The following is a 27,845-nucleotide window of genomic DNA, read 5'->3' as shown; positions in this document are numbered from 1 at the left end:
GGACTGGTTGTCATGGAGAACACCAATCTATATGGTTGCTACCAATTTGATAGCATATAATCACAATAAATTCAAATCAGATTAGATCAGATTAATAAATGCAACCATAAATATGTGTGTCCCTTGGACTGCAAGGTGATCAACCCTGACTGTTCTTTAGAAGGCCATATCCTGGAGATGAAACTCAAATACTTTGGCCACCTAATGAGAAGGAAGGACTCACTGGAGAAGAGCCTAATGCTGGGAACGATTGAGGGCAAAAGAAGAAAGGGACGACAGAGAATGAGGTGTCTGGATGGAGTCACTGAAGCAGTCGGCATGAGCTTAAATGGACTCCAGAGGATGGGAGAGGACAGGAAGGCCTGGAGGAACATTTTCCATGGTGTCGCGATGGGTCGGACACAACTAACAACAAAAAAGTTAAATATAGAAATTAAATGGTGAAGTTATTCTAAGCCAAAGAAAAAGCATCCATCAAGGAGGACATTCTAAAGAAGCCCTGAAAGCCTGCGTAAGACTTACAGCTGTGTCATCAAAGAGGTTGAGCAAAGAAATAAGAAAGGCTCGCCGGTGTTGCCGATTCCCTCGGATCATGGAGTAAAGATGGGAGCACAAAGCACTGCTAGATTCATCCTGTCTAAAGCCCCTCACAGGATCTTTTCGGCAGGTATTGATTGCCTGCTGTACTTGGTAAGACATCTTCATACCAGCCACTGCTTTCATCTGAAATTGAACAAAATGTATAATGCCTACATATTTCTTACTCCAATCTCAATGAAGTTATTGCCAAACAACTTCCGTGCCATATCCTAAATGACTCCCTACTCCGCCCTTCAGATTCCATATCCTCCTCTCCCGAAATTTCATTTTGATTCTTGCTATTCCTATTCCAACTGTTTGTAACTATTAACAAGAATAGGCCAAGTTTGTTGTAAAGAAATTCTTAGGTTGAAAAAATGTAAACACAACTGGCTTGTAGAGAACAATTCAACTCTGCACTTCTTAATCATGAGGGGATGAGCAACTGCATATAGTAAAATCTTACATCCAATATTGATAAACAATGACTATGTAACATTTCTCGTTGAGCACAACTGGCTCATCATGCAAGTCTGGTTGAAATACGTCTTTCTCCTACAAGGGAGTATATACATTCCTTGCTTCTAAAAACATAATCTCTCTCATGCCATAGCTTTTGTTTTCAAGAAGAAACATGCAAACTTTAGTAAAAACCCACGTAGAATGGCATCAATTTTTGTATATTAATGGAAACATATTTTCCATTTCATTTTTTTCAGCTGCAGAAACTGAATTACCATATCTTTTTATTGTGAAAATAACCTACTGATAATGCTATGCTTCTTCTTATTGTGTGTATTTTTATATAAATGGAAATATATAGAAATCATATTTAATTTATTAAGATAAATGGAGGCCAACATACATGAATAAACCCGGCGTATTTTTTGTCTATTTCCACCAGCTGTTGGTCTGCTTTGTTCCTCATAGAAGGTTCTGGATCTGTGCCCATTGCTATTAAATATGGTACACACTGCAAAAAAGATAAAAACATCATTGAAAGAATTCCATGTTTCTTCTTGTGAAGAAAACAGAGAAATTGGAAACAAAAAAAAAGTATAAATATTATCTCTCTGGTAAATAAATTGTTCAATTACATTCTTCTCCCATCTACTATCCTTACTAAGAGGATGAGAAAGAATAGTTTCCTCCTATGGATAGCAGATGATTCTTTTATTTATATGTCAAATGATCCCCAGCTTATAATTTCAGAAAATAGATAAAGAGTTCATATTTCCTCTGAGCAAATATGGTCAAAGAGCTTTCCAAAGTATTCCCAGCCATAAACCAAATGAAAGCCCCCCCCCCCCCCCCCCAGCATCAAAATATTCTGCAATCCCATCTATTAAGACTCAAGGTTAGGAAGAAAGAATTCAGTACTATTTTACATTGCTTGTGCCTTTTGCTGTTCTCTCTATACCCCTGCTGCCTTTTTCTATTTACTATATTATTAGACTCCTTGGAAATGTTTATGATACTGAAAAGCAGGGAAAAAAGAAATTGATAACTACAAATACTGGGCATGGAGCCATGTTACCTACAAGCCAATCTTCTCCAAACAGAGTCTGCCGGTCTTGGGCAATCAGCCCAGGAAATGATTCTAGAAGTCTGGAATCAGAAGGTGCTTTTTTCTGTCGTAGCCTGCTAACTCTAAAATAATCCCTAAAGTCTATATTTCACATTAAGAATTCATGGGATGTATAAATACTCTCCTATCTGATGAAATTTTGGAACCCGAGGAGCTCATTACATTATGCTTTTAAAAAATGTTTGTCTTAAGTTGAATTGATTGACATAATAATAAGAATTGTCTGGAGTTTGTGAAATCAGATTAGATACATTAGAAACAAACCAAATAAACTATGTAAGTAAAATAAATACTTAAATAATTTTTTGCTGAGCATCCAGAAAAATATCCACATCTTAAGTATAAAAATATAGTGATTACAACAGATTTCTGTACTTTCCTACTCATTAGTAAGCTCCAAAGAACTATATGTATATTGCTCCCAGTCAATATTTTACAGAATTGTGAACTTAAATATACAATTATATACCTGAACTGGATGGATAAGACCCTGGTTTAACGTGAGTGCAATAACATTGAGCGCAAAATGACGAACACTGGACTGTGCGTGAAAGAATGCTTCTAGGACTTGTTTGAGATATAGCTGCATGATGGAGCTGCTCATCCCTGAGGAAATATCACCCATTTCTTTCAGATCTTCTTGCTTTGCTACCTTTTTCCCTACAAAAATAGAAAAGAAAGCAGAAATCTTATCATAATATCTATTATTTATATAATGTGTACATGTTGAATGCATAATTTGCATTTCTGTTATTGCTTACAATAGAAATTGGAGTGCCACCTAACTGAAACCCACTTAGTAAAGATGGAGTCAGCCACATTAATATACCATTCTCCATTAACTGATAAACTATTTGAAGAGCTATCATAAGTCACCAATCTAGAGACATGAAGAAAAATACAGAAGGGCTGTACCGTTTCAGATAACAGATTGAATAGGGTGGATCATTTAAGGCTGTAGGTAAAGATAAATAGTTTTAATTTGCCTATTAAAAAAGCACGCACATACCCTAAAAACCTTCTTCTAAGGGAAAGGATGTGCTCACTTCCCAACATCTGTCACAGCAATAAGAAGCAAGAAAAAAGGTATCAGGTGTGAGATGTGCCCGGGGAAGAAGGATAGACTATATAATTATAATGAAAACTGCCTGAAGAAGCATAGTTACATGTTAAGCAAACAGGTCTTCTAGTGTCCTTAGATATAAGTGCATACAATTAAAATAAATACAGCAGAAAAAAAAGAGGGAAAATAGGTGATGTACTAAACATAGAAGCGAATACTCTGATATACATCCAAAAAGTGAAAAGAATTCTCGGAGGACAGTATCTTGATTCAAATGAAGAAAATAATGGCTTTCCATAAATATAGTATCTGATTGAAAAGAAGCTCCATTAGGATCAAATCAATATAACAGAACAAACAAGGAGTGAAATAAATATGAGAAGACCACCAAAAGCTTATTTGGGTGTTAGAAATATAATACATCCTTGATGAAATGTTCCAATTGTTTTAACATCTAGTCAAAAGAATAAAAATGCTGATTGCTAGCAGAATTATCAAAGATTGATTGATAAGCAATTGATTTTCTATGCAATGTCAATGTGCTTCAAAATTTCCAGCAAAAGAGTCAGAAGTATCATATTTGCAACCCTAAGAATCCGAATATCAAAATAATGTTATTTGATTATGGTGCCAAGACTCTGCTCGAGTGATAGAAAATACAGTTCTGCTCAAGTTGAACAACTTGAACCAAGGTTCATATGGCCACCATCCATTATTAGGATGCAGTCTGCATTGTCCCAGTTGTCCCAGTGAAAGTTTGACATTAACAAGGAATAAATAATAAAGAAACATAAAGAAGAACCTCTGATCATTCATGTTCTGAAACACTTCTCTCAGTGAATCTGCCTGATTCTGTCCAGATATTTAATAGAAATTATTGATGACTAGCCTCATGATACCTAGTTAGGATAATGAAACGTCTGCAAGAAAACAAGCAAGCTCAAAGAGCATCAAGGACCCGTCATTTCAACCCTGCACTACAAATATTCACATTTAATGATCGATGGTATCAGGATGCATCATATGTTTTTCAATGCAGTACCAGTGCTTTAGCTTTTCATTTTATCTAAGCACAGATATTCCTAAAGGACATCCTCACTATCTGGAAATATGGAATTTATCAGATCTGCACACTGATTTTATTTAAAAAAAAACCCATCCAGCTTGGTACTGCCTATATTTTTAAATGCTATCTTAATAATTCTTAGGTCGAACTATTATGTTTTCACCAGTTTTAAACTGTGAATCTAACTATAGATTATCCACCCTTAATAATAGTAATAAAATATGCTGCAAGAAGATTCTTACAAACAATGGCATGACAAAATAGAAATAATTGTGCATTGAAATGGAGAAGAAAAAGGGGATAATTGAGCTGGGAATACCAGGGGATGGTAGAATAGAAGATAAATAATTGGAGAAGACTACAAAGTATCAAGATATGAAAATCAAAATTGGATGGCAATTTAAAAAATCTGTGCACTGACATCAATCAATTGCAAAAGGCCTTCTCTACCTGTTGAGACTACCTTCTCAAAAATCTTACCTAAAAAGGCGTTGGAGTTAGCACTAGTCAAATATCTCCAAATGTTTTTTAAGAACCAAAAATATCCAAGAGGATTTGTCTGTGTGTACCATTAAAAGTATAAATCGGGATTACAGATGAGGCAGGTATAACCTGCATCAGATACCGGGTGCCGCAACTGTCATCAAATACAAATAGGTATAACATGTATCTGAACATAGATAGTGAAACAATAAGAATCCCCCCTCCAATTTTCAGGAAGTCATTTTCTGAACCTCTAGAACAAGTATACGGATTGACTGTAAAATAGCAACTATGTCATAATTTGAAAACAGAGAACAGAAAACAGTGATCAATCTAAAATGCTACCTTCAGAAATAAATCTAAGGAATCAACTAAAATGAGCAAAGCAAGTGATAAAGAGTATGAACTGCCAAGTCCTAGCCCTCTGGTTGTATGCAAAGCCTTAGTCAGTTAAAGAAATAATAATCACAGTCAAAACTGAGGTCTTTGATATACTTCTGAGTTCAACATAAATACCAGTTCTGATAAAAATAAATATCATATTTCAATGTTTAACTCTTCTGTAGTTCTTTCAGTTTAATAACTGAAGGCCAGTTAAATTTAATTAGTTTAGTTTCATTTAACATTCTATGGCAAAGAGTTTAGGGAAGAGCCACTCAGAGTCACCTTGTAAGGAAGATGGGCAGCATAAAATTAGAATGGATGGATTGATGGATGCATGCATTTCTTACAATTGGGGTATTTTAATGGTGATTTTTAACTGTCTAAATGTTGTAATTTGTTACCTCCTCCGTGCATGTGTGTCTTTGTATATATGTATGTTTATGTGTTTGTACACATGTTTTATGTTTTATATGCCCCATTGTACGCCGCGCCGAGTCCTGCCTGGAAAGGGAGCGGCTAATAAATTCAAATTATTATTAATTATTATTATGCGTGGAAAGAGATGCTCTAATGGTTTCATGAATTGCCAGATATGTTTACTTTCAAAACCAAAATTGGAAACAAAACCTAGAATTCTAAACTGAAATTCTAAAATGGACAGAGGTACAAGACTTTCTATTCATGCATTAGAATCAACCAATATAATGATGAGCTTTATTTAGATCAGAATTATTCAATTTGTGGCCCCATGAGCTGCATGCTGCCCTGCGTGTGGTTCCGTATTATTTTGAGATCTGTATACATTAATTAAGTTATATATTTTATATGCGACCCACGACAATTCCTCTTCACTCAATGCAGCACAGGAAAGCCAAAAGGTCACACACCCAAGGTTCAGATAGTTAAAACTGAGACAAATAACTCCGTTGCATTATGTGCTCTTGAAGAATAGAGAGCTGTTTCCTTGGGCGTGAAATCAATTGTCAATTCTACCAAATGTCCTTTTCTAAGTCACAGAACCCATAGTCAGTTGAGAATTATATATTCACATAGCCAGAGTCCTTTTGGAAAGTATATTGGAAAAATAAAAACATAATTTGAAAATAGGAAATTGAGAAAGGAAAAAAGAATATAATAAATAAATGACGACATATGCTCCAATAGTCTTCAGTAATGGCAAATATGAAGAATGTTCTCTATAATATTGCTGCAGAAAATTTTAGGAAGAGTGTATCAGGTAGAGTAGCAGTCCTCCCTGGCTGAGCACACACACTAGGAGGAAAGAGTGGGTTTCTGCCAAACTTCCTTAATTTTGGAATACTGTGAATAAAGCTCAACATAGGTGAAATATCTAGATGGGTTGCCAACAGAAAGTTCATTAACATTACATTTTACCTATCTCACTCTTCATATGAAAAAGACATATGGACTCTGAATTGTGGTACTTAATATTAGCTTGATACTATACAATCAATTACATTGAAAATATTTATTGAATGCAATTGCATTTATCACTCACATTCTCTATCTGCCTGCTGCATACGTGTATCTTCCTCTTGAAGGTATGTCTGGAGATTTTTCAACACCTGGATTTTTAAATTTACTGAGCAGTTTTTATCAGAGAGAATATTATTATACAATGTCTTCACCTCTTGTTCAAACATTAGACCTGGGTGTTGTATGAAGGCGAATCCTGAGGAAAATAAGAAAATGCAACTGAATAAATCTTGTTGCAGAGTTGAATTCTTAACTTTATATATAACTTTCTACCACAGGAAATGTTATGTTTCCCTCTATTTTATTGTCTCCTTATTTATACAAACATTTTAATATTATCCTGCTTCAAAACACTTCAGCTTTATTCATAAAGTAACAGAAGTAAGAATGTCAAACCAGGTACAAATAAACGTAAGTTACAAGAGTAGCTCAGATTCATTGTTACTATAAATATCCAGTGGAGTATTGTAGCGTTAAAGGTTTTGCAAAAGGGCAAGCAAATTGAGGGCGTCCTATCACTTATGACCCAAAATATTCTATGGTCAGGTGGATGCCACTAAGAAGGAATGCTTCTAGGGCCAAAGTCTTCTTGTCTCATATGGAATTAAGATCCATAACAGAATTTTGGGGATTGAATCTCTACAGTTTCCCTAATTGAATATCATCAATATACTGATACCTCAAGAGTTTTCTACTCCAGAGGGAATTGAAGCACCATAAAAGAATGTTTTCTGCTCCTAGTTCTCATACAGTCTAGAACAGTGATGGCGAACCTTTTTGTAAATGTGTGTCAAAATTGTGCACCACGCCCACCTGTGCATGTGACCCCTGTGCATGTGCGCACGATACACACACACACACACACACGTGCGGAAGTTCAAAATGATCTGAACATCCAGTTGGCCCGTTGGGCCCCTTTTTCACCCCCCCTAGGCTCTGGAGGCTTTCCTGGAGCCTGGGGAGGGCGAAAACGGCCTCCCCCAGCCCACCAGAGGCCCTCTGGAAGCTGGAAACAGATCATTTCTGAACTTCTAGTTGGCCTGCTGGGCCCGTTTTTCACCCTCCCCAGGCTCCGGAGACTTTCCTGAAGCCTGGGGAGGGCGAAAACGACTTCCCCCAGTCCTCTGGAAGGCCGAAAATAAGCTGGCCAGCACATGAATGCGCGCTGGAGCTGACAGCTTGCGTGCTAGACGATATGGCTCTGCATGCCACCTGTGACACACATGCCATAAGTTTCCCATCATGGGCCTAAAATAATACAATGGTGGATAATATAAAATGCTTTTGAGAGATCTAATAAGATCAGTTGAGAGCGTTTTCCCTCCAACCAACAAACTTCACTGACTTTGTGACTAATGCTTTTTTCCATCCAAAGAAAGACTGATAATCTGTTTCCTCTGTAACTCAAGCCCCAGAAAGGAAAGACTGGAGATCAGGTTACTGATGGGATCAAGAGATAATTCAATTCAGGAAAGAATACATCACTACCTCCTTCAAGGTACAGTGGGACCTCAGGTGCCGACCGTAATCCATTCCAGGACTTCGGTTGGCACCCGACTTGGCCGTGACCAGAAGTAAGACTGACTGCGCATGCGTGCACACAAAAACAAAGCTGCGGCAGGGGAAATTGCCGTGGCTGTGTTTATTCAGCACCCAAGGATGTGTTCGTGACTTGAGTGAAACATTTAGGAGATTTTTCGGTTGGCACCCGAATTGTTCATCATCTGAGCCGTTTGGGACTCAAGGTCTCACTGCATATGATATCTCTCTTCCTTTAAAGAGGCATTTATCACTCCAGAATACTGTTGCACATACTATGACCAACTACTGAAAAAACCAGTGCAAGGCTCTGGCTCACAGGTGGCACAACTCCTGTTATGGAGAACTCTGCTCCTTGATCTCTGGAAAAACAATCCAAAATGGTATGCAAAACTCTGTCCATTTGGTATATAATTTGAAGAAATGTGGACAATTTTATCTTTGACAAACCCCACAAAAATGTCACATTAGCTATCTTCTTCCACCTCTCTATCAAAAGGATATGGGCAACCCTAAACAAGGCTATTGAATGCAAATCTGCAGGTGCAATAAGAGCAGACAAGTAGAAACAGTTTGCCACTATTATTACCATGGTTTAGTATCAAACATGGATGTGTAACTGTGTTTTGTTAATTCACTTTTTATGGTTTTCACCTAGTACTACTCTGGCCATCTCTTGAGCCATCGCATTTCCCAGAGATCTTCAGAATATCAAGAAGTCCTCCAGGACTTAAAGAAGAAACCACTTAATGCAATTTTGCTTAACATGCTAATCACTCCAAAAACACCATTTCTAATATTTATTTATTTATTTATTTATTTACTGAGCGCTTATAGACCGCCCCCTCTCCCGAAAGGGACTCGGGGCGGTGTACAGTCAATACAAGAAATACATCATATAAATAACTAAATAATTGAACAGTTAAAATTGTTAAATAGGTAGATAGATATGGAGGAGGTTAAAAAGAAGATTAAAAAGAACTGTACAGCTGAGTAAAGTATATAAATATAGTTTTAAAAACCCCTAAAAATATCCCATAAAATTAAATTTAAAAAACAATTCCCCTAAAATACCAGTTAAGAGATATGTCTGCCAGGAGGTAACAGTTATGATTGTGCCAGGCCAGCCAATCGGAACAGGTGAGTCTTCAATTTTTGTCGGAAGGAGCGGAAGTCGGTGGTGGTTCTAATGTCGGGGGGGAGGTCATTCCAGAGGGTTGGGCCCATCACAGAGAAGGCCCTACTCCTTGGCGCCGCCCGTTGGCATTGCCTAGTGGACGGCACCAGGAGAAGTCCCTCCCTGTGAGAGCGAATTGACCGCAGGGATGTGTGTGGGAGGATGCGATCCCGCAAGTAGCTAGGTCCTGTGCCATGGAGCGCTTTAAAGATGGTGATCAAAACCTTGAAACGCACCCGAAAAACCACAGGCAGCCAGTGCAGCTCGCGCAGGAGAGGTGTTACATGGGAGTACCTAGTACTCCCCATGACAGCCTGCGCGGCTGCGTTCTGGACTAGCTGCAGTCTTCGGGCGCGTCCCAAGGGAAGCCCCATGTAGAGAGCATTGCAGTAGTCCAGGCGAGACGTCACCAGTGCATGAGTGACCGTGCGTAGGGCATCCCGGTCCAGTAGGGGGCGCAATTGGCGCACCAGGCGAACCTGGTGGAACGCCCCCCTTGCCACGGCTGCCACATGGTCGTCCATTGACAGCCGGGCATCTAGGAGGACGCCCAAATTGCACGCCCGTTCCACAGGGGGCAATTGTTCGCCCCCTATGGCCAGCGATGGAGTCAGCTGGCTGAACCGAGGTGCCGGTAGCCACAGCCACTCAGTCTTGGAGGGGTTGAGTTTGAGTCTGTTGTCCCACATCCAGACCCCAACGGCTTCCAAACATCGGGACATCACTTCGACAGCCTCGTTGGGGTGGTTTGGGGTTGAAATGTACAGCTGGGTATCATCAGCGTACAGATGATACTCAACCCCAAAACCACGGATGATCTCCCCCAGTGGCTTCACATATGCGTTGAACAGGAGAGGCGAGAGGACCGACCCCTGTGGCACCCCACAAGTGAGTGGCCTCAGGGTCGACCTCTGCCCCCCTGTCAACACACATTGTGTCCGGTCGGAGAGGTAGGAGCCGAACCACCGCAAAACGGTGCCTCCGACTCCCATCCCCTCCAGCCGGCGCAATAGGATACCATGGTCGATGATATCAAAAGCCGCTGAGAGGTCTAATAGGACCAGGATAGAGGAACAACCTCTATCTCTGGCCCTCCAGAGATCATCAACCAACGCGACCAAGGCTGTCTCCGTGCTGTGCCCGGGTCGGAAGCCGGACTGGCGTGGGTCTAGATATTCGGATTCGTCAAGGTGTCGCGGAAATTGCTGTGCCACCACATTCTCAACAACCTTCGCTAGAAAGGGAAGGTTGGAGACTGGACGATAATTAGCTAGCTCCGTTGGGTCAAGTGAAGGCCTCTTGAGCAAGGGCCTCACCACCACCTCTTTCAAGGCAGTTGGTAAGGATCCCTCGCCCAATGAGGCGTTCACCAGGCCCAGAAGCCAACCTCGTGTCACCTCCCAGGTTGCCAGTACCAGCCAGGAGGGACACGGGTCCATTGAACATGTGGTGGGTCACAGCCGTCCACGCAACCTGTCCAAATCCTCGGGGGCAACAGAGTCAAACTCCTCCCAGAATGGTCTCACAAGACTCACCGTTGACGGCTCGTCTGGTCCACTGGAGGGGGCCCATCCGCTCCGGATCTGAGCGACTTTGTCCTGCAGATATTCCCCAAACTCCTCATGTTATTCCTTACGTGTATCAGGTGACAAATAACTTGGAACAAGCATGATTTTTATAGAGGCTATTAAATCATGACGCTATCTAGAATTCACACCCAAAGATATGGAGACTGAAGTCACTTCACCAATAAAAGCTTAGATGATTTCAAAACCACTATCAATATGAAATCAGGACCTCAAGAAGGCAATCACAGCAGCACCTCTAGTCACAGTTAAAGGTCTTACAATAAATTATTGCCTCAACCCCACCCAATTTCAGTATTGGGGGCATGATGCACAAAGAACAGTGGTGAATAAATCTTGAATATGGTAATTTCCCCCTCCCTTCCCAATCAGGTTCCTATGAAGTTAGACAAGTCCACACACGCTCATGATGAATAAATGTGGTCTTACTGAATACAAACCTGAATGCAGTAACTAACAACACTGACATCACCTAGGCATAGGAGGACTAGCACAAGTGCAGGCAACCTTTTTCTTGTAAAGATTGTTCCAGTACTTCGTGCCATTCCTGCAACTGCCCACAACTGCTTATTTGCATTTTATAGTTATTGCAAACTGCACAAATACAAAATTATTAATATGTTTTAAAAAACCAGAACTATACAATATTAAGCTGCATCAACGGCACACAATTAGATATACAAAAATACATGCTAGCAAATTTGCATCATCTTTCCTTTTCTGAATATAGCCCGCTAGAGACTATTACAATAATCCAAACTATATTAATAAATTATCTTGGACTGTTTTATTGAAGCAGCAGTCATTTTGCAATGATCACAAGCAACTACTGATATACATAATAAGTATTTCAAATTTGTTGTAAAATCTTACCTAGACCAATGATAGCTTTTGTTTGTACCTCCTCATCTGAATGCTTGGTAAAATACATTAACAATTCAAGTACTTTATCCTTTATGTTAACCTGTTTAAAAAGGAAAAGGGTACAATAATTAAAAAGTGAAGGAAAGTTTCATTTCCATTTTAAAACTTTTATTAATATCTAAAACCAGAAAAATAATGGTTGTATTAGAGATTTCCATCCCTCCAAATATACTTTTAAATATTGCATTACCTTACTGTTGCCTTTAAAATCTTCTTGATCAAAATCAAAATGCCGGCATAGAGCTCCAACAGTAAAAAGGGATCTTAGGAGTGCTGGTTTATTTGCTGTAAGTATAGTGCTATTTGGATCTTCTTGATGTTGACTTTTTAGTTTTGAAAGTGCACCTAAATAACGAAACCTATTTTATAATGCTGTTTTCATAAACATTGTATATCTTTAAAAGAATATTCATTTAAAAAATCTAAATATTTAACTTACCATAGTATCTATTAAAACAAGCCCATACAAATTTAAAATTCTGTGTGACTTTGTTAACAACAGCTCCAAGACAGCTAACACAGTGCTGCACTACCTAGAAACAAAGGGGGGAAATTATTGCAGAGAAATGGAGAAATCAATGTTCTGCTCTTATTTTACAGATTTAGTTAGACTTCAAGGCCATCATAAAAATGGTATATTATTAATTTTTAATAATTTCTATCTTCTTTACTTAAACAAGCAAAGTTTTGTTTACTTGTATATAAAAATAAACAAATATTGTTTTAAGTAAAATATTGTTTTACTTAAACAATATTCAAGTAGTGTATGAATAGTTAAAATAAAAAAGTGAATTAGCTAACCATATTTTTATATTCATAAAATCAACGTAATGACTACAATTTCAATGTTCCCTTTCAAATACAACATTTTCTACCGCAGTAAAACAAGATGATTTTTAAAGTAGAAATTAAACCTTACTGTCATGCCATATTTGATTATGAGCTTCATGAGATCTTCTTCCATTGTAGCAAGGAAAGTCTCACTTGGGTGTTCCATCAGTGGCACTACCAATTCTAAGATCTTTGCAACGTTGCAGATCACCATGAAGTCATTTTGGTTCTATAGAAAATATTGCATTCAATTAATTATGTCTATTATGATCCTTTAGTATAGCATGAAAAGCTCAAGTTCAACATTAGAATAAAGCATCCATGCTACTGAATGATACAACACCATGGAATAACAACTCAGCAGTCACAACTTGCGTACATGAATTAGTACCATTTTTTAGTGTGCAACTCTCATTGCTCAAAAGGTACCTGAGAAAATCTTAGAGGGCTGACAGACTGGATTGTTTCTATCCTACTTTTGAATCATTTAAATGATGAAAAATGAGACAGAAATGTTAGAATGAAAATGAAAACATACAAAACATAGAAACACAAAGTTGGAAATGGCAATTAAGTCCATCCCCTGCTCAGTGCAGGAATATAAATGAAAGAAGTCCCAGAAAAAAGCTACGTAGTTTTTGTTTGAACATCTCCACTTTCCACATTTCCAAACTCACTACTCTCTGGATAATCAATTTCGTTATCAAATTGTTCTTATTGTCTAAAAATACTTCAAAACAAGTCATTTAACAAGCAAATTTAAAACCTAAAAGAATAGATGTAATAAATTCAAAAAGAATTTTAAAGCAGCTTATTAAGCCACAACAATGGGAATGATAAAAGTTAAATAGTAGTAAGAACAACCCTAGAAGCGGACAACTAAATAAGTCTCAAAACAGATTTTACTGGTTTCTATCCATACATTAATCTTAACTTCAGATGAAACAGATACTATAAAGATAAGCAATCTGGATGTGTTAATACTTACACTGCATTTAGTTGTAAGATATGGCTGCATGGTCATAGCATGTTTGACCATTAACTGAGGCCTGATTTTGCTGAATAAAAATAAAGTGGTTATGCAAGCTACCAAGCGACTTGAATTCACACCCTTGTTGTCAGAATCTGGAAAAGAAATATCATTATTTATATAAGCCCACACAAATACTCATCTGCCAATCATCTAAGTGGCCAGCTGAATCAAGTCTCTCGAGTGAAAATATTGATAGTTGCCCTGATTATGCATAGCATCACATTGTGCTGCAAACATAAATGATTCCTGACTGGGAATTCCTTTCTCCTTTCATGTGCTTTGTAAGCCATTGTTTATGATAGCCCAAACAGAAATATTATTGATCAGGCCAAAACCTGATTCCAGTCTTAAAGCTAGTACTATTATCATAGATTTCATATATTATTCAGTCTTACGTTCAATATTATCACCATGACAATATTTTAAATAAATAAATAAATAAATCATACAGCAATAGAAAACACTATATTCAAAGAACCAATATTATTTTCCCAATGTAAATTAAACTAACAGTGCAGATTTGAATAGCTATAAAGTCTCACTTTTATTGTGATCCTTTGCATTATAATAATATGAGCTCATCTGGACAGACCCCCACGTTCTCATATTCCTCTTCAGAATGACCCCAAGGAATCAAAAAGATAATTGATGTTTCACATAACCGTTCCTTTTAACTTTTAGCAGAAGTACCTAAGTGATTGGATTCCTACTTTCTTGGATGACTGCAAATCATGTGATCTAGTTTTTTTATACTATAACCTATTCCTGAAAGCTTTCCAGTTGTATACTGTGGCTAAGAGCCTGAGGCAGAAACACTAAGAACATAATTAAAGAATAAAACAAAACCTGAATGTGATTTGACCTTCCTTTGCACTGCAATTCTGAAAAATTATGCAATTACTTCTAGTTTGTCCATTCATAAAGGATAGTACTTTGGCCACCTAATGAGAAGGAAGGACTCACTGGAGAAGAGCCTTATGCTGGGAAAGACTGAGGGCAAAAGAAGAAAGGGACGACAGAGAATAAGGTGTCTGGATGGAGTCACTAAAACAGTCAGCATGAGTTTAAATGGACTCCAGGGGATGGTAGAGGACAGGAAGGCCTGAAGGAACGTTGTCCATGGGGTCGCGATGTGTCGTACACAACTTTGCAACTAACAACAACAACAAATGATAGCCATTCCAAGTTAGTAGGAATGTAGTCTCAAGATACTGTAACACATTACACCAGAAAAACTAAGATGTGTTGGACGTGTTTGTCACCTTGAGCTATTTGTAAAAACAAAAAAGACAGTAATGAAATAAATAAAATAACCAAATAAGTTGTGATCTCAAACAAGGCTGAGATAAACCATCATGCCATGAGCATTTCCCCATACAAATTGAAATTGTGATGAAAAGTAAAACCCCTTTATCTAAGGGTCCACTCTCACAAGAAAGTGTCTAAAATTCATTACAGTATTTATTCCTTCTGTCCATTAATATTAGTGGTCATTTTGTTTTAACTTTTTAAACAATTAAAACTGAGAAATTAGTCTCTTAAATTGCAAAGAAAAAAATTTTCTTGAGGAAAATAGACATATCAAAAAAAGTTTTGCCTCTTTTGGAAGCATTTTTCAACCACCCAGAAGAGAATCTTTGCTGCCATCCAGTGACTTGTAAGAAAGTTGTTTTCTATTTCCACAGGAAATCTAGTGGCTTGCAAGTAGGAGTACTATGCAAGCATTTTTTGTAGAAGACTGGAGAGGCTGGATGAAGGTTTTCTTTTCTTTCTTTACCTTCCTTCCTTCCTTCCTTCCTTCCTTCCTTCCTTCCTTCCTTCCTTCCTTCCTTCCTTCCTTCCTTCCTTCCCACCTTCCCTTTCCCTTCCACTCCATTCTATTAATTCCTTGCACTGATATAAATTTCATTGTCTCTGAGGGGCTAATCTGTTTGTGGCTTTTAACAAATTAGGTAGATTTGTTTATGTAGGAGTGGCATTGCCTAAATGCTCTAGTGTAAGTTTGCTCAGAAATGCTTCCCTACTGATGTTATGAGAAGCAGAAATAAAGGAAGAGACAGAAAATAACAGGTTTAAAAAACAGAGGAAAAGATAAATCTGTGCACACAAAGGAAGGAGGAAAAATTGCTACCAGCAAGCTATCTTAATTTTAAATTGCTACCAACAAGCTATTTTAATAGTATATGATTGAAATGGTCATAGATGCTTTACCTGCCAAAGATTCTTCATACTTCAGAATATGCTCAACCAAATTGTCCACAAGTTGAGTACAGGCTTTCTTGACAGGTTTGTAAGAAGCATCCTCTTCTGATTTTAACAACTGTAAAATAAACAGAATATAGTCTTTTGTAAAAGAAAATTAAAGACAGCATCTAACTGGATATAACAAATATAAACCACTAAGTTGAAGTAATAATGGACAACAGATTATCCCAAAATACATTTTAAGGAAACTTATTTAAAGTGTTAATTTAAATTGATTTTTATTTAGAAGCTTAAACAGTCAATAAATATTTATCAAATAGTATACGCTATTCTAAAAAAAATGTGAACTAACTCACTTTGCTTGTTATTCATGTGTATATTCATTTACTGCTTATCATAAACCTGGGCTACAAGTCTTAAAGTTTTTTTTAATGATTTATAACTGAACCAGGATACATGCCTTAATAAATATGTCAAGAAAACTAAGCTAGGCAAAGTAGCCTTTCAAGAATTAAGAATAATATGTAAAAAGCATTAATGAATAAGCAATATGAAGAAGATATTCATCCATGAAATAATGTAATTCATTTTTGAATTATCATAGTGTCTTGCCTAATGGATGGAGGAGGCATGTCAGCTTTCCAATTTAGAACCAATATTTCCAATAGATTGGGGGAGAGATTCTTTTCATTTCTTTTGTTTGATTTACCTACAAACCAGTAAGAAAGTCATTTTTAACTGATAATGGGACCTCCTGAATTCTTATTAGATTGTTAATTGATCTTTACACTTTGTATTGATTAATTTGAATATCCTTTTTCTATTTGTTGTTACTGAAAAGCTGCATCAATTCTGTTTGAAAAAAGATAAAAAATAAAAGGTATTTGAATGAATCAAGGTCCAGAATATCTGAATCATTACGTACATTCTGAAGAAGCTGTTCAAACCAATCATATCCTGTATCTCTACAAGCTGCAACCTATGAAAAAGAAGTGTAAAATTTATTTGCGAATAAATGTAATTGTTATATTCTGAGTTCACATATTAATACACACAGAGAATATCTATAAAATACATCAATTTCTCAGAAAGCTGTTCATAATCTATCAAAACCACCAAATTAGGGGAGAGAAACCTGTAATTTTGAACATAGAATGCTAAAATAATACATAGTAGGACAAATGTTTTTCCCCCAGAAGCTTTGTCTATGCCAGCGATGGCGAACCTTTTTTGGCTCGCGTGCCATAAGTGGGGGGAGCGTAGGGGAGTCGTGTGCAGGCGTGCTTCACCTATAATGCAATGCGCAACTCCCCCAGTGCGCATGCGTGCACTACAGGCACGACCCCCCCCCATTTTTGCATGCTTTTTTCTCCCTCCCCAGGCTCCAGAGGCTTTATAGGAGCATGGGGAGGGCAAAAACAGCCTCCCCTGCCCCCCCGGAAGCCCTCCAGAGGCTTCAGGGATCTTCAGGAGACTTCCCTGAAGCCTCCGAAGCTGTCAAAACGACCCTCCGAGCAAACCGGAAGTCACTTCTGGTTTGCTCAGAGGGTCGTTTTAAGCGCTCCAAAGGTTTCAGGGACCTTCAAGAGGCTTCCCTGAAGCCTCCGGGGCAGTCAAAACGACTCTCCGAGCAAACAGGAAGTCGGTTCCCAAACTTTCGGTTTGCCAGTGGGCCGTTTTTTTGCGCTCCGGAGGCTTCAGGGAAGCTCATGAAGCCTCCGGAGGGAGCGAGGGAGGCTCTTTTTGCCCTCCCCAGGCTCCTACAAAGCCTCTGGAGCCTGGGGAGGGCGAAAAATGGCTTTAAAAAAGGGTGACCTCAGCTGGCCAGCGCGTGCATGCGCGCTGGCCAGCTGACAGGGCAGCACCTCGCGTGTCCTGACAAATGGCTCCTCATGCTACCTGTGGCACGCGTACCATAGGTTCGCCATCACTGGTCTATGCACATATCAATACTATTTTCATAACACTATTTTAATTGACATTTAACAGATTAAATCTCTACTGAAGTATTTGTACATCTTCAACTTTCATACAAAAAAAGTTTATTGTTTATACCTAACAAACAAGGTGTCCAAGTAAAATGGATTGTTTTCAAGAATCCTTAATTAGGGTCTTAGCTGAACTTGATAGCATTATATAATGCAATTATATATATTTTTCTTCCATGTTATGCTATTCCAATTTTTCTCACTAATTTTAAATAATTCAAATACTATGCTATGTTTTATAAACACAAACCTATTGGGAGACAAGTTCTACATCATATTAATCTAGCTAATAAAAACAAACGTTTAAAATATATTGATAAGTGCCTAAAAGTTTGGATACATATATTGTGCTAAATCGTGGTCCAACTATAATTCGTTAGGCAACAAAGCATATAACACAACGTCTTAGACAAAGTGGCTGGGACCACTACCCAAACACAAAATCCAACAAAGCACAGTGTAAAACAGCAGTGCATAATGCGTAGTTCTCCAGATGTTGGCAGACTATCCTTTTTATCATATTTTGCCCTTTGCCAGCTAGAGCTAATGAGAGATACAATTCAATAAAATCTCTACCCTTCTTCCATCAAATAGCCAACCTTTACTTAGCACATGTGGCAATAAAACAATTTTTCAGATTTTTCAAAACCCAACCAGAAAAATAAAATATTTGTACTACATGTAGCCCTTGCCCTATAATCATTCATTCAGCAACCATCTGAAGTTATGACAGCGCTGAATTAATGATGAATACAGCTGGTCCTTGGAGTTCCAGCTAACCCAACACTCGTGTGATTCTGAACTTGGAGCTTGGCAATTCATTCAAATGACCAGTTGACAAGTGCCCCATCATCACCATTTGCAATCGTCCCTGTCAGCTTCCCTAGAAAGTCAATAGGAAGCCAGAAAGGAAGGTTACGAATTGCTGGGGCACACATTCTGCCCCAACCCCTCTATGCTGATGCTGCATTGGCCACTTGTGCACTCCTAGGCAGCATCCCTGATCCTATGTTTCCCTCACACCCTCCCTGACTCACATCCCATGTAAATTTTCTGATCCGTAAGATTTTTCTCACGCACCCCCTCATATTCTCAATGATCTGTGTAGAACTTCTCTCATACTTCCTTGCTGATCCATTCTCACACACTCCAACACCCCAGCACACACTGCAGTTATGCACCCCCCCCACCTGCAAGTTTATTCTTGCACTCCCCCTCCTTCTCTCCCATGTGGTGCCCCTTGCATCCCCATACCCTCTCCAACCTATACCATCCCCTAGCAATCTCCCCAAATCAACTCACAATCTTCCCATACCTCTCACGCATCCTCCCTGTCCTTCTCCTGCACTCCTTCATTCCCTCCTTGATTTAATGGCCATTTACTTGCCTGCGGGTCTTGGACTGTAAAATCCTGCTGGCTTCCTCAGTGACTTTGGTTGTGCCAGCAGGAAGTCTGGTAGTGCCAGCAGGAAGCTACCTCATCTAAGGACTGTGAGATTCAGTTAAAAATGGCAATTGGGACTATAGGAATTTCTGTAGCTAAGCAATGCTGGCACACTTGACAACTTACATTGTGTCCACTCCCAATTGCTATTGAAGCTCACGGACTACCTGTATTGCTTTTGTTTGAGTGACACCAATAAAGTAACACTTAGTCTTAAAAAGATGAAAAAGAAATACTAGGAAAATAGACTTGTGAACACAGTTAGACATAAATGTTTACTACAACTGAAATAGTCCCATTCATACCACATCTGTGATGTTCAGGATTTTTCTGGTCATAGCTTCTTTGTCATTATGTGGGGTTGGAGTGAACCATAATTTCTGGAATGTCTCATTTACCAATTTCTGTAAATAAAAAATATATCTATTAAGAAAATTAACTCGTTAAACCTTAAAGTGAAGAAAGTATAAATTCAATAAGCAGCATTATTACCACTTCTAGCCAAGCTATAGTAACATTGCTCACAAGAGCTCAGCTCAATTTAACGTATAACAGAAGCAATACATGCTGCATATACCTTAATGCCTTCTTCATCATTAACTCTGCGAATCATTTTCACACACATTTCTGTAATTTTGGGGAAGGTTGGTTGTTCAATGCAGATATCTCTAAGAATCTTTATTACTCTTTTTCTGACACTAATACCAGTATCCTAGGGGAGGGAAAAGAAGACATACATATATTTTCTATAATTTACAACATTGCATATTATTAACTAAAAAATAAAAATAAAAAACAGATATAAAAACTTTAATAGCAACCAATAGTTGATACATTATGGTTATATGGTGCATATTTTTTTAAAAAAAATTCTGCAAATGACAAAGTTCTCCTAATCTACCATAATAAAATCCAAGAAGCTTGGATTAACAAAAACTATGTAACTATGTTTCAAATTTCAGTCTATAAATGCTCATACATAACAGAGGAAAATGTAAAACTATTCGTACCAATATTCGCTCAATCAGCATGTCATAATACTGTTCGGCAAGCTGTGGTCGACAAAGCACAAACCGACCCAGTAACTCCACAGCTGCTTCTCGCACACTTGTGGAATTATCCATTAACCGTCCATGAACACCTCGTTGCATATCCAACTATAAACAACAAGCAAAATATAAAGGCACATAAACAAAACCAGAAGAGTTGCTTGAGAGAATAAATACAAATGGCTGGTTAGATATTGTGTCTCCTTTTCTTTTTCTTACCCTGGCTAGAATGCTGGGGTCCACAGCAACTACTTCAGACAAACACTTCATGGCTTTTGTTCGAACAGCTATTGCATTTTCACCAAGCACACGCAGAATCTATTTTTAAAAAATGGCACTTGTTAATCACTACTTATTACTTTCTGAAAACAAACATGCAGTGGAATCATTCCAAGATTAAAGCAAAATGAAAAGTAGGTATTTAATCATCTGTCATAACCTTGCAAAGAGAATTATAACAATAGTTTGATATCTATATCTGGCAAAATCCTTGAAAGGAATGGGCTTGTGAACCCTAAGTTTCTAACAGTTTATCAGAAGCCAACATTGATTTGTTCAAAATAGGTGCCAGACAAATTTTATTGTTTTCTTCTAGAGAGTTGATATTTCTTTGACAATGTGACCAGATTAGTAGACTAAGGAGATACGGTGGATGTAGCGTACTTAAACTTTAGTAAGATATTTGATAAGTTAGACCATAGACTCCTTAAAAATGTGTGATGGATGATCACACTATCAGATGGTTTCACATTTGATTGAACAACCATGATCCTTAAGGGGTCTATATCCACATAGGAGGAGGAATGCAGTGGAATATCACAGCATTCGATTTTGAGCCTTGTACTGTTTTATTATCTTTGTAAATGTCTTAGTTAAGGGAATAGAAAGGCTGTTCATAAAAATCTACAGAAGATACAAAGTCTGAGGTGAAGGGACTGCTAACACCCCAGAAGAGAGGATCAAGATTCAAAATTTCCCACTTCTATTTAACAACTACATGAGGTTTCCTGGAAAGATTATCCATTGGCATGGTATAAGTATCATTAATGTAAGGATGAAGCATATTATGCTTCTCCACCCCGGCCAATAAAGTTATACTTTAAAAAAAATTCCCAGCATTTGGAGGCTGCAGGAGTCCGGATGGAGAAGAACAGATTTAGACTTAATCATACTGAATGCTGTGGGTCTTAGCCACCCCCACCCCCACCCCCAATGTGGTGATCCTCCATCATTAAATCTAGATACGGTGTCATTCCCTCAGACAGACAAGATACACAATTTGAGAGATCTTTGGCACCTGATTTTTAGCAGATGGCAGCTGCAACCAAAAAGACCCTTGCACAAATACATCTGATCTGCCAACTGCATATATTCTTAAAACATCCAGGTGCAATTTAAGGGTCTGTATTGTTTACCACTTACAAAATCCTACTTGATACAGGATTATTTACAGAACCACCGGGCTTTAATTATGTTTGCACGTCCCATAAAATGCAATAGGGTTGACATGCTTTGAGTCTTTTCTATGAAGCCATACCACATGATGGGATGTAAGATGCATGCTTTCTTGTTATGGGACCAGCCCTATGGAACAGCATTCTCGGGATGCAACAGGTTGGAACCCTGATGGCCTTTTACTAGACTTTGAAAACATGACTTTTACTCTGAGCACTGGAGAAAGTTGTTATATTCTCTAAAGCAGGGGTCCCCAAACCCTTGCCTGTGGTCCAGTGCCGGCTGTGGCCTGTTTAGAACTGGGCCGCAGAAGTGACGTGGAAGTGCACAAAACTGCATTCGTGCAAGCAGTGGGTATGAAGGTGAAAGCATTCCCTCTCCTGCCCACCCACCAGGCACTGCAGGTCCGCAGAGTAGGAAAGGTTGGGGACTGCTGCTCTAAAGATGAAAGAGGATTATTATGGTTGATCTCAACTATTATATTTTCCCTTTTGATTCAGTTTTTTTTTTTGTTCACTTATTCTTAATTCAATGCTCAAAATCTCAATCAAGTTTGGCAGGTGTATAAATTGATTAAACAGAGTTCAGATGGGGAAAATATTGGTTGTCTATATCTGGTAATTCATTCTCCAAGAAATATGAGCAATCACTTTGTAAAATTCAGATTATATTTATGACAGTGCTATAACAATTGCAAACAAGATACAGCTCACATCCCTAGTAATGAATGCAAATCAATAAAGATGAAGTTCATAAAAAGGTATTATCCTTCCTTATCCTTTTAAGACAATGATTCGATTGAATTATCTCATGTATAGAATGAATTACATTTTAGGAAGGTATGAAAGGCATGCAGGATAAATAAAAATGTTCATGTAACTGTAAAAAGAACCATGGAAATGTGGTGTAATCACAGCCTATTAAATACCTATGCTCAACAATGAACAGATATTGCACATTACTGCATAAGTGCTTGAAATCAAGAAACAATCCTCATTTCATTAAAACTTCCAGCAGAGTTTACCTGTGTCAAATAAATATCGAAGCTCTGGGCAAACGGCCTCATAGAGGCCAAATAGCGTACAATCAAGCAAGCATCTTCATAGTCCACAGTATCAGAATTTATCCTGTAACAAAGTTGCACATAGTTACTTTAGACTTTAAGAAAAAAATACACGACACAAAGCAAGCCAAATAGGACCTTAAAATAAATAAACCTGTTTTTACTGAACAATCCAGAAAACTCACCTTAATGTACTGAACTGAGATGGTGCTGTTTTAATGATTTTTCGAAGGAATTTTTTGCGACTTTCTGCTCGGTGCATAATTTGTCCTGTTGTCTCAACCTCTTTTGAATGGTGAGTTCCTTCAGATGAATCTTCATCCTTCTGAGACTTCATTGCTTTCTCAGTCTCCAAAGTAGTATCCCGAAACCACTGAGCTATATAAAATTTCCGAGAAAACTGGTATAATAGAAAGAAAAAAGTCAGAGGCTGTTCAATTAAAAAAATGTTTTCAACATTATTTCTTGTTCCACCATTTTTAGATTAAATGTATGCATATGCATATAGATAGATAGATAGATAGATAGATAGATAGATAGATAGATAGATAGATAGATGATAGATAGATAGATATAGATAGATAGATAGATGATAGATGATAGATAGATAGATAGATAGATGATAGATGATAGATGATAGATGATAGATAGATAGATAGATAGATAGATAGATAGATAGATAGATAGATAGATAGATAGATGATAGAAATTTAAATTTAGATACATAGATATATAGATAGATGTACATTTAACTTACATAAGCCAAGATGAATATTATGTTATGGAAAAAGAAAACTAGGCTATAAATTCCTCTAATAATTATTTCCTGGTTTAAAAATATTAATATAATTCAAGAGAGCTGCTACCAGTTAATGCAGATAGAGATAATTCTCATCTAGTGACCATTCAAAATTATGATGGACCTGCTCAGCACTACTTATCACCCAGTTCTGTAGTTACAGCATTACTACCCTAGTTATATGAATTTTGAGTGCTCAGCAACCAGTTTGCATTTATGGCCATTTGCAGCATCTCATAGTCATGTTATCATAACTTTCAGCAGTTTTTGTTGGTTTCAAGCAATTACTTCTGGTTTCTAATAAAAAACATCTATTGAAGAAAATGGGTTCTCTTAATGATTGCAGTGTTTTCTTAATAACAACAGCAAAAAAGGTTGTAAAATCAGGCCCGGTCGTGTGTTGATCTGCTTAATGATCACCACAATTTACGATTATAATTCCAAGTTGAATTACACTCCTTAAGTTAAAGACTACCTGTATCTACATCCAGATATTATAGGCCACCTTTAATTAGCCCAACCAGCATAGCCACTGGTGAGGAAAGATGGAAGTTACTGCCTCAATCTGAAAAAATCTACACTGGGAAAATCAACTGTAAACAACACTGCATGAAATGGACTAGTGCTCATTGGAAATAAGGCAAATTCCTATAATCACTGAATTGGAACTTTCTACAAGAAAAGCTTGTTATGTATCATGCAGGTAATTTTTTATTTTTGAGAGTCATTTAAATGATCACTCAAAATTATGACAGCCTTGGAATGGGTGTTTTATAACCCGTAAAAGCACTTCCAGACACTAAAAAACAGTGCTGCCGACATGGTCACACAAATATATTTCATGTGCACTTACAACTAGTTGCCAAGCATTCCATGAAGATCTGAGCTCCATTTCTGTAGCCTAGCTGAAGCATTCTCTTCTGCATAAGGAAGAGTGCTGGAAAGCTAGTAAGTGCCAATGTAGAAAGATTTCTAGTCCTCCAAATGATAATGTTTACTAGCTCTCTAGTCCTAGGAAGACTAAGAAGCTAGTGAATGACATCATTCTGAAGGCTAAACAGATTTCTAACTCTTTAGAAAGATCGCATTCAGTAGCTTTTGTAACTTTCTCTGAGCTTGCTTGTTTTATTGCAGACGTTTCATTACCAAACTAGGTAACATCATCAGTGCTAGTTTTCATCAGTTGTTAGTTATCATGATTGTTGGAAGGCTCCTTCTCCAAATTGTATGATTTGGAGAAAGGGCCTCCCAAACAATCATGAGAATGGGGCTCACTTGCAGGATGGCACAAGGCAGCCTCAGTAGGAAGGCCATGTCTCGCATTGGCTAGGCTGCAACTGCAGAAAAGGCAAAGGTAAGTGAAATCAGGCATGGTGGGTTAGGGAGAGGGCCCAGGCTCGGATCACTCTGGTGTTGTGAGACAGGGAAAGGGCCATTTCTTCAGCACTCTACTTAACAACCCACATGATTGCTTAACAACTGCAACTGGGAGAGCTAGTATTGAGGTCATTGAGCCTCCTTGGGCTCTCAGTCCAACTCATCACACAAGGTTGTTGTTGTGGGGAAAATAGGAGGAGGAAGGTGTAATATGTTTGGCAACTTGGGTTATTTGCATAAATAATGAAGGTGGGATATAAATAATCAAAATAAATGAAAAATAATAAATGACTGAAGCCTCCTCCACAGTAGACTCAAAAGTAGAGACAGTAAACCCAAAGCCCACCAAAGTGGATTGTCTGAGGCCTTAGTAAGGAGCAGCGTGAAAGGAAAATACCAGCCTCCATTTAAGTGAAACCCAACAGCAGAATACATCTGAGTCTAAAACTCACTACCTAGTTTTATTGAGAAAAATATTTTAAATCAACTTTTATTCTAACAACCTACCACTAATGATGCATCGGTTTCTGTATTTTCTTCCAAATAATCTAATAATGCCTTTTGCAACTGTTGGATTTCATCTTCACCTCCTGAGACCTATAAAACATAGAAATATACTTTTGACATTCTTCCCAACATCAGAATAAATAAGACTAAGATGGCTATGTGTTCTAAACATGCCTCAAGGTACTCAACACTGATAAAAATTATTCACACATTTTTCCTTAGAAACAAGAAAAGCATCAAACCTGTTTTAAAATTCGAGCTATAGATCCTTGATCCATTTTGCTAGTAACTGCATCTTTTCTCAATCGTGCTGCTACAGTTCCAAGATAGTCAAGTGATGCCACTCTCAAAGCCATCTCTGTTGATTTATTACTGAATTGATGAACCTAACAAAAACACAACACTTTTGTCACACCCATTTTCTATCCTTCAATATGCTTTGTATATTGCCTGATCGTTTCCAAAAAATATGGTAAAAGGCAGTTTTACAAGATTATGCACTCATGTCCAGGTTGTACATAAGGACAAGCACAGTTAAAAACCACAGTTAAAAGTAAACAACATATTCTTTTTTATTACCTGCACAAATGCTACTTGCTACTCTGGATGAAGGTTTGTATTTTGATGCATCTTTTCAAAGAGTGTTATCTAACTGATTAAATGTTTATAACAAATTAATCAACACTAGGAATCTAATTTCTTATAAAACTGAAATAATCTCTAAACATAAACATTTAAAGATGATGTTTTCAAATTAAAATTGAATTGCATAACAGATTTATTTTTTTAAATATGAGGTTATTTTAGATTTCAAAGCATAGTTCCATAATATAGTTTAGCCATTCTACCAAGAAAGAGCTCAAACACTTTTTTTCAATGAGAATAATATTCTTACCATTGCTAAAATATAGGAAGCTAGTTCAGGATAGGTAAATAAAATGTAATAAAAAATATCTTCAGTAACGTTTAGTAAAAATGAAGTTGCAGGGAAAGTTCAACTTTCAAGATTTTCTAATATAAATTCTAATATAAATTATTTTCTAAAATTAGGCATTTGGTTGAGCATTCCTACATTGCCACCAAATATCAACAAATAACCAAGCTTACTCATTGCATTTTTTATAGTTTTTAGAAAATGAATTATTTATTTTTGTGATCAACAATGGAATAATGTGCCAATAATAGAACTTCTTGTACCAATTTTCTCTGAATACAACATTGGAAGTAAATTTAATATTAACTTAAACTCCTATTGCTACATACTCTTTATTACAATATTCAAATTCTACATCTATTTACATGCAGTCTTTGATCTTGTATTTCACTAATATTTTATCAGGCAAATGTAATGTTGCATGTTAAAAGGTTTTTTAATTAAGTTAATTCTCACACTATTCTTCCCAATCAAGATAAATTTTGGCTTTTTTCTAACTAGAAATATTGGCTCTTATACATTTACAACTTGGTAAATAACTTTAATATTTTTTTGTTAAATAAATTCCTAAACATTGAACCTTTAATTTACCCATTGTTATAGTTCTATGAGTGTTCATCTGTGCATTCACAAAACTGACTTTCCTTAAATTTGAGGAATGATTATAGATATTCTGGGATCTGGGGCTGCTAAGACAATTGTTCAGAATGAAGAAAAAAGTAGAAGATGCACCTAAAAGAATGCACACTCAGACTGAGCTTCTTACTAAAAACATCTGAAATTCAGAATGATGTATTAAGTTGTGATGAAGAAAAAGTCTGTTCTGCTCTAGACTTCCCAAGAGCATGAAGGAACTCCTTGTCCCGACAAAAAACCCATTTATTAATTTACTGTGAATTCTATCATTCACATCCAGCAAAGTCTTTCAAGGGAGGATTTACAGTTACAGACCTTATCTGGCTTGGAAAGCTGACAGACCGGTATCTGCAAAATTTGGCAAGGAGTCTCGGAAAGTCACAAACCAATTAAGCAAACTAATTGTCTCCTGCAAACTCCAGTCCCCTTTCGCTCCTCTTTTATTTCCTCTGGGAGGGCCATTCATCGTCCACCTGGGCCTTACTCCCAAGTCGATCCCTGTTCTTTAGCGCTTCCTTTTGTCTGGCAACTCTGTGCATGCACACACTGGGAAGAGGCTCCAGCTGTTCGTCTGCTTTACTGATGTCTGACTCTGAAGGAACTGATAACTGGCATACGGCTCTGGACCCCTCTCTGCC

The 27,845-nt window shown here is 37.5% G+C and overlaps 1 protein-coding gene across 3 annotated transcripts in view; it reads right to left on the bottom strand.

The window, feature by feature from the left end:
• The window catches only part of NIPBL (NIPBL cohesin loading factor), a 177,579-nt gene that overhangs the window by 7,335 nt on the left and 142,399 nt on the right, over positions 1 to 27,845 (bottom strand). For all 3 annotated transcript variants that reach the window (XM_081940543.1, XM_081940542.1, XM_081940544.1), the window contains 19 exons: positions 25,880 to 26,023; positions 25,638 to 25,727; positions 23,140 to 23,354; positions 22,916 to 23,018; positions 20,656 to 20,754; positions 20,398 to 20,544; positions 19,965 to 20,099; positions 19,693 to 19,791; positions 16,881 to 16,934; positions 15,962 to 16,070; positions 13,706 to 13,842; positions 12,806 to 12,946; positions 12,326 to 12,419; positions 12,077 to 12,231; positions 11,836 to 11,926; positions 6,683 to 6,856; positions 2,637 to 2,827; positions 1,445 to 1,552; positions 523 to 723 (listed from right to left, as the gene is read on the bottom strand). In XM_081940543.1, the coding sequence (XP_081796669.1) occupies positions 523 to 723; positions 1,445 to 1,552; positions 2,637 to 2,827; positions 6,683 to 6,856; positions 11,836 to 11,926; positions 12,077 to 12,231; positions 12,326 to 12,419; positions 12,806 to 12,946; positions 13,706 to 13,842; positions 15,962 to 16,070; positions 16,881 to 16,934; positions 19,693 to 19,791; positions 19,965 to 20,099; positions 20,398 to 20,544; positions 20,656 to 20,754; positions 22,916 to 23,018; positions 23,140 to 23,354; positions 25,638 to 25,727; positions 25,880 to 26,023 (2,487 nt within the window). The remainder of the gene's footprint in view (positions 1 to 522; positions 724 to 1,444; positions 1,553 to 2,636; positions 2,828 to 6,682; positions 6,857 to 11,835; positions 11,927 to 12,076; positions 12,232 to 12,325; positions 12,420 to 12,805; positions 12,947 to 13,705; positions 13,843 to 15,961; positions 16,071 to 16,880; positions 16,935 to 19,692; positions 19,792 to 19,964; positions 20,100 to 20,397; positions 20,545 to 20,655; positions 20,755 to 22,915; positions 23,019 to 23,139; positions 23,355 to 25,637; positions 25,728 to 25,879; positions 26,024 to 27,845) is intronic.

Source organism: Natrix helvetica (assembly GCF_964273705.1).
Source record: "Natrix helvetica genome assembly, chromosome: 2".
Taxonomy (NCBI): Eukaryota; Metazoa; Chordata; class Lepidosauria; order Squamata; family Natricidae; genus Natrix; species Natrix helvetica.
Note: the sequence above shows the minus strand (reverse complement) of the source record. Positions and strands in the feature narration are given on the sequence as shown.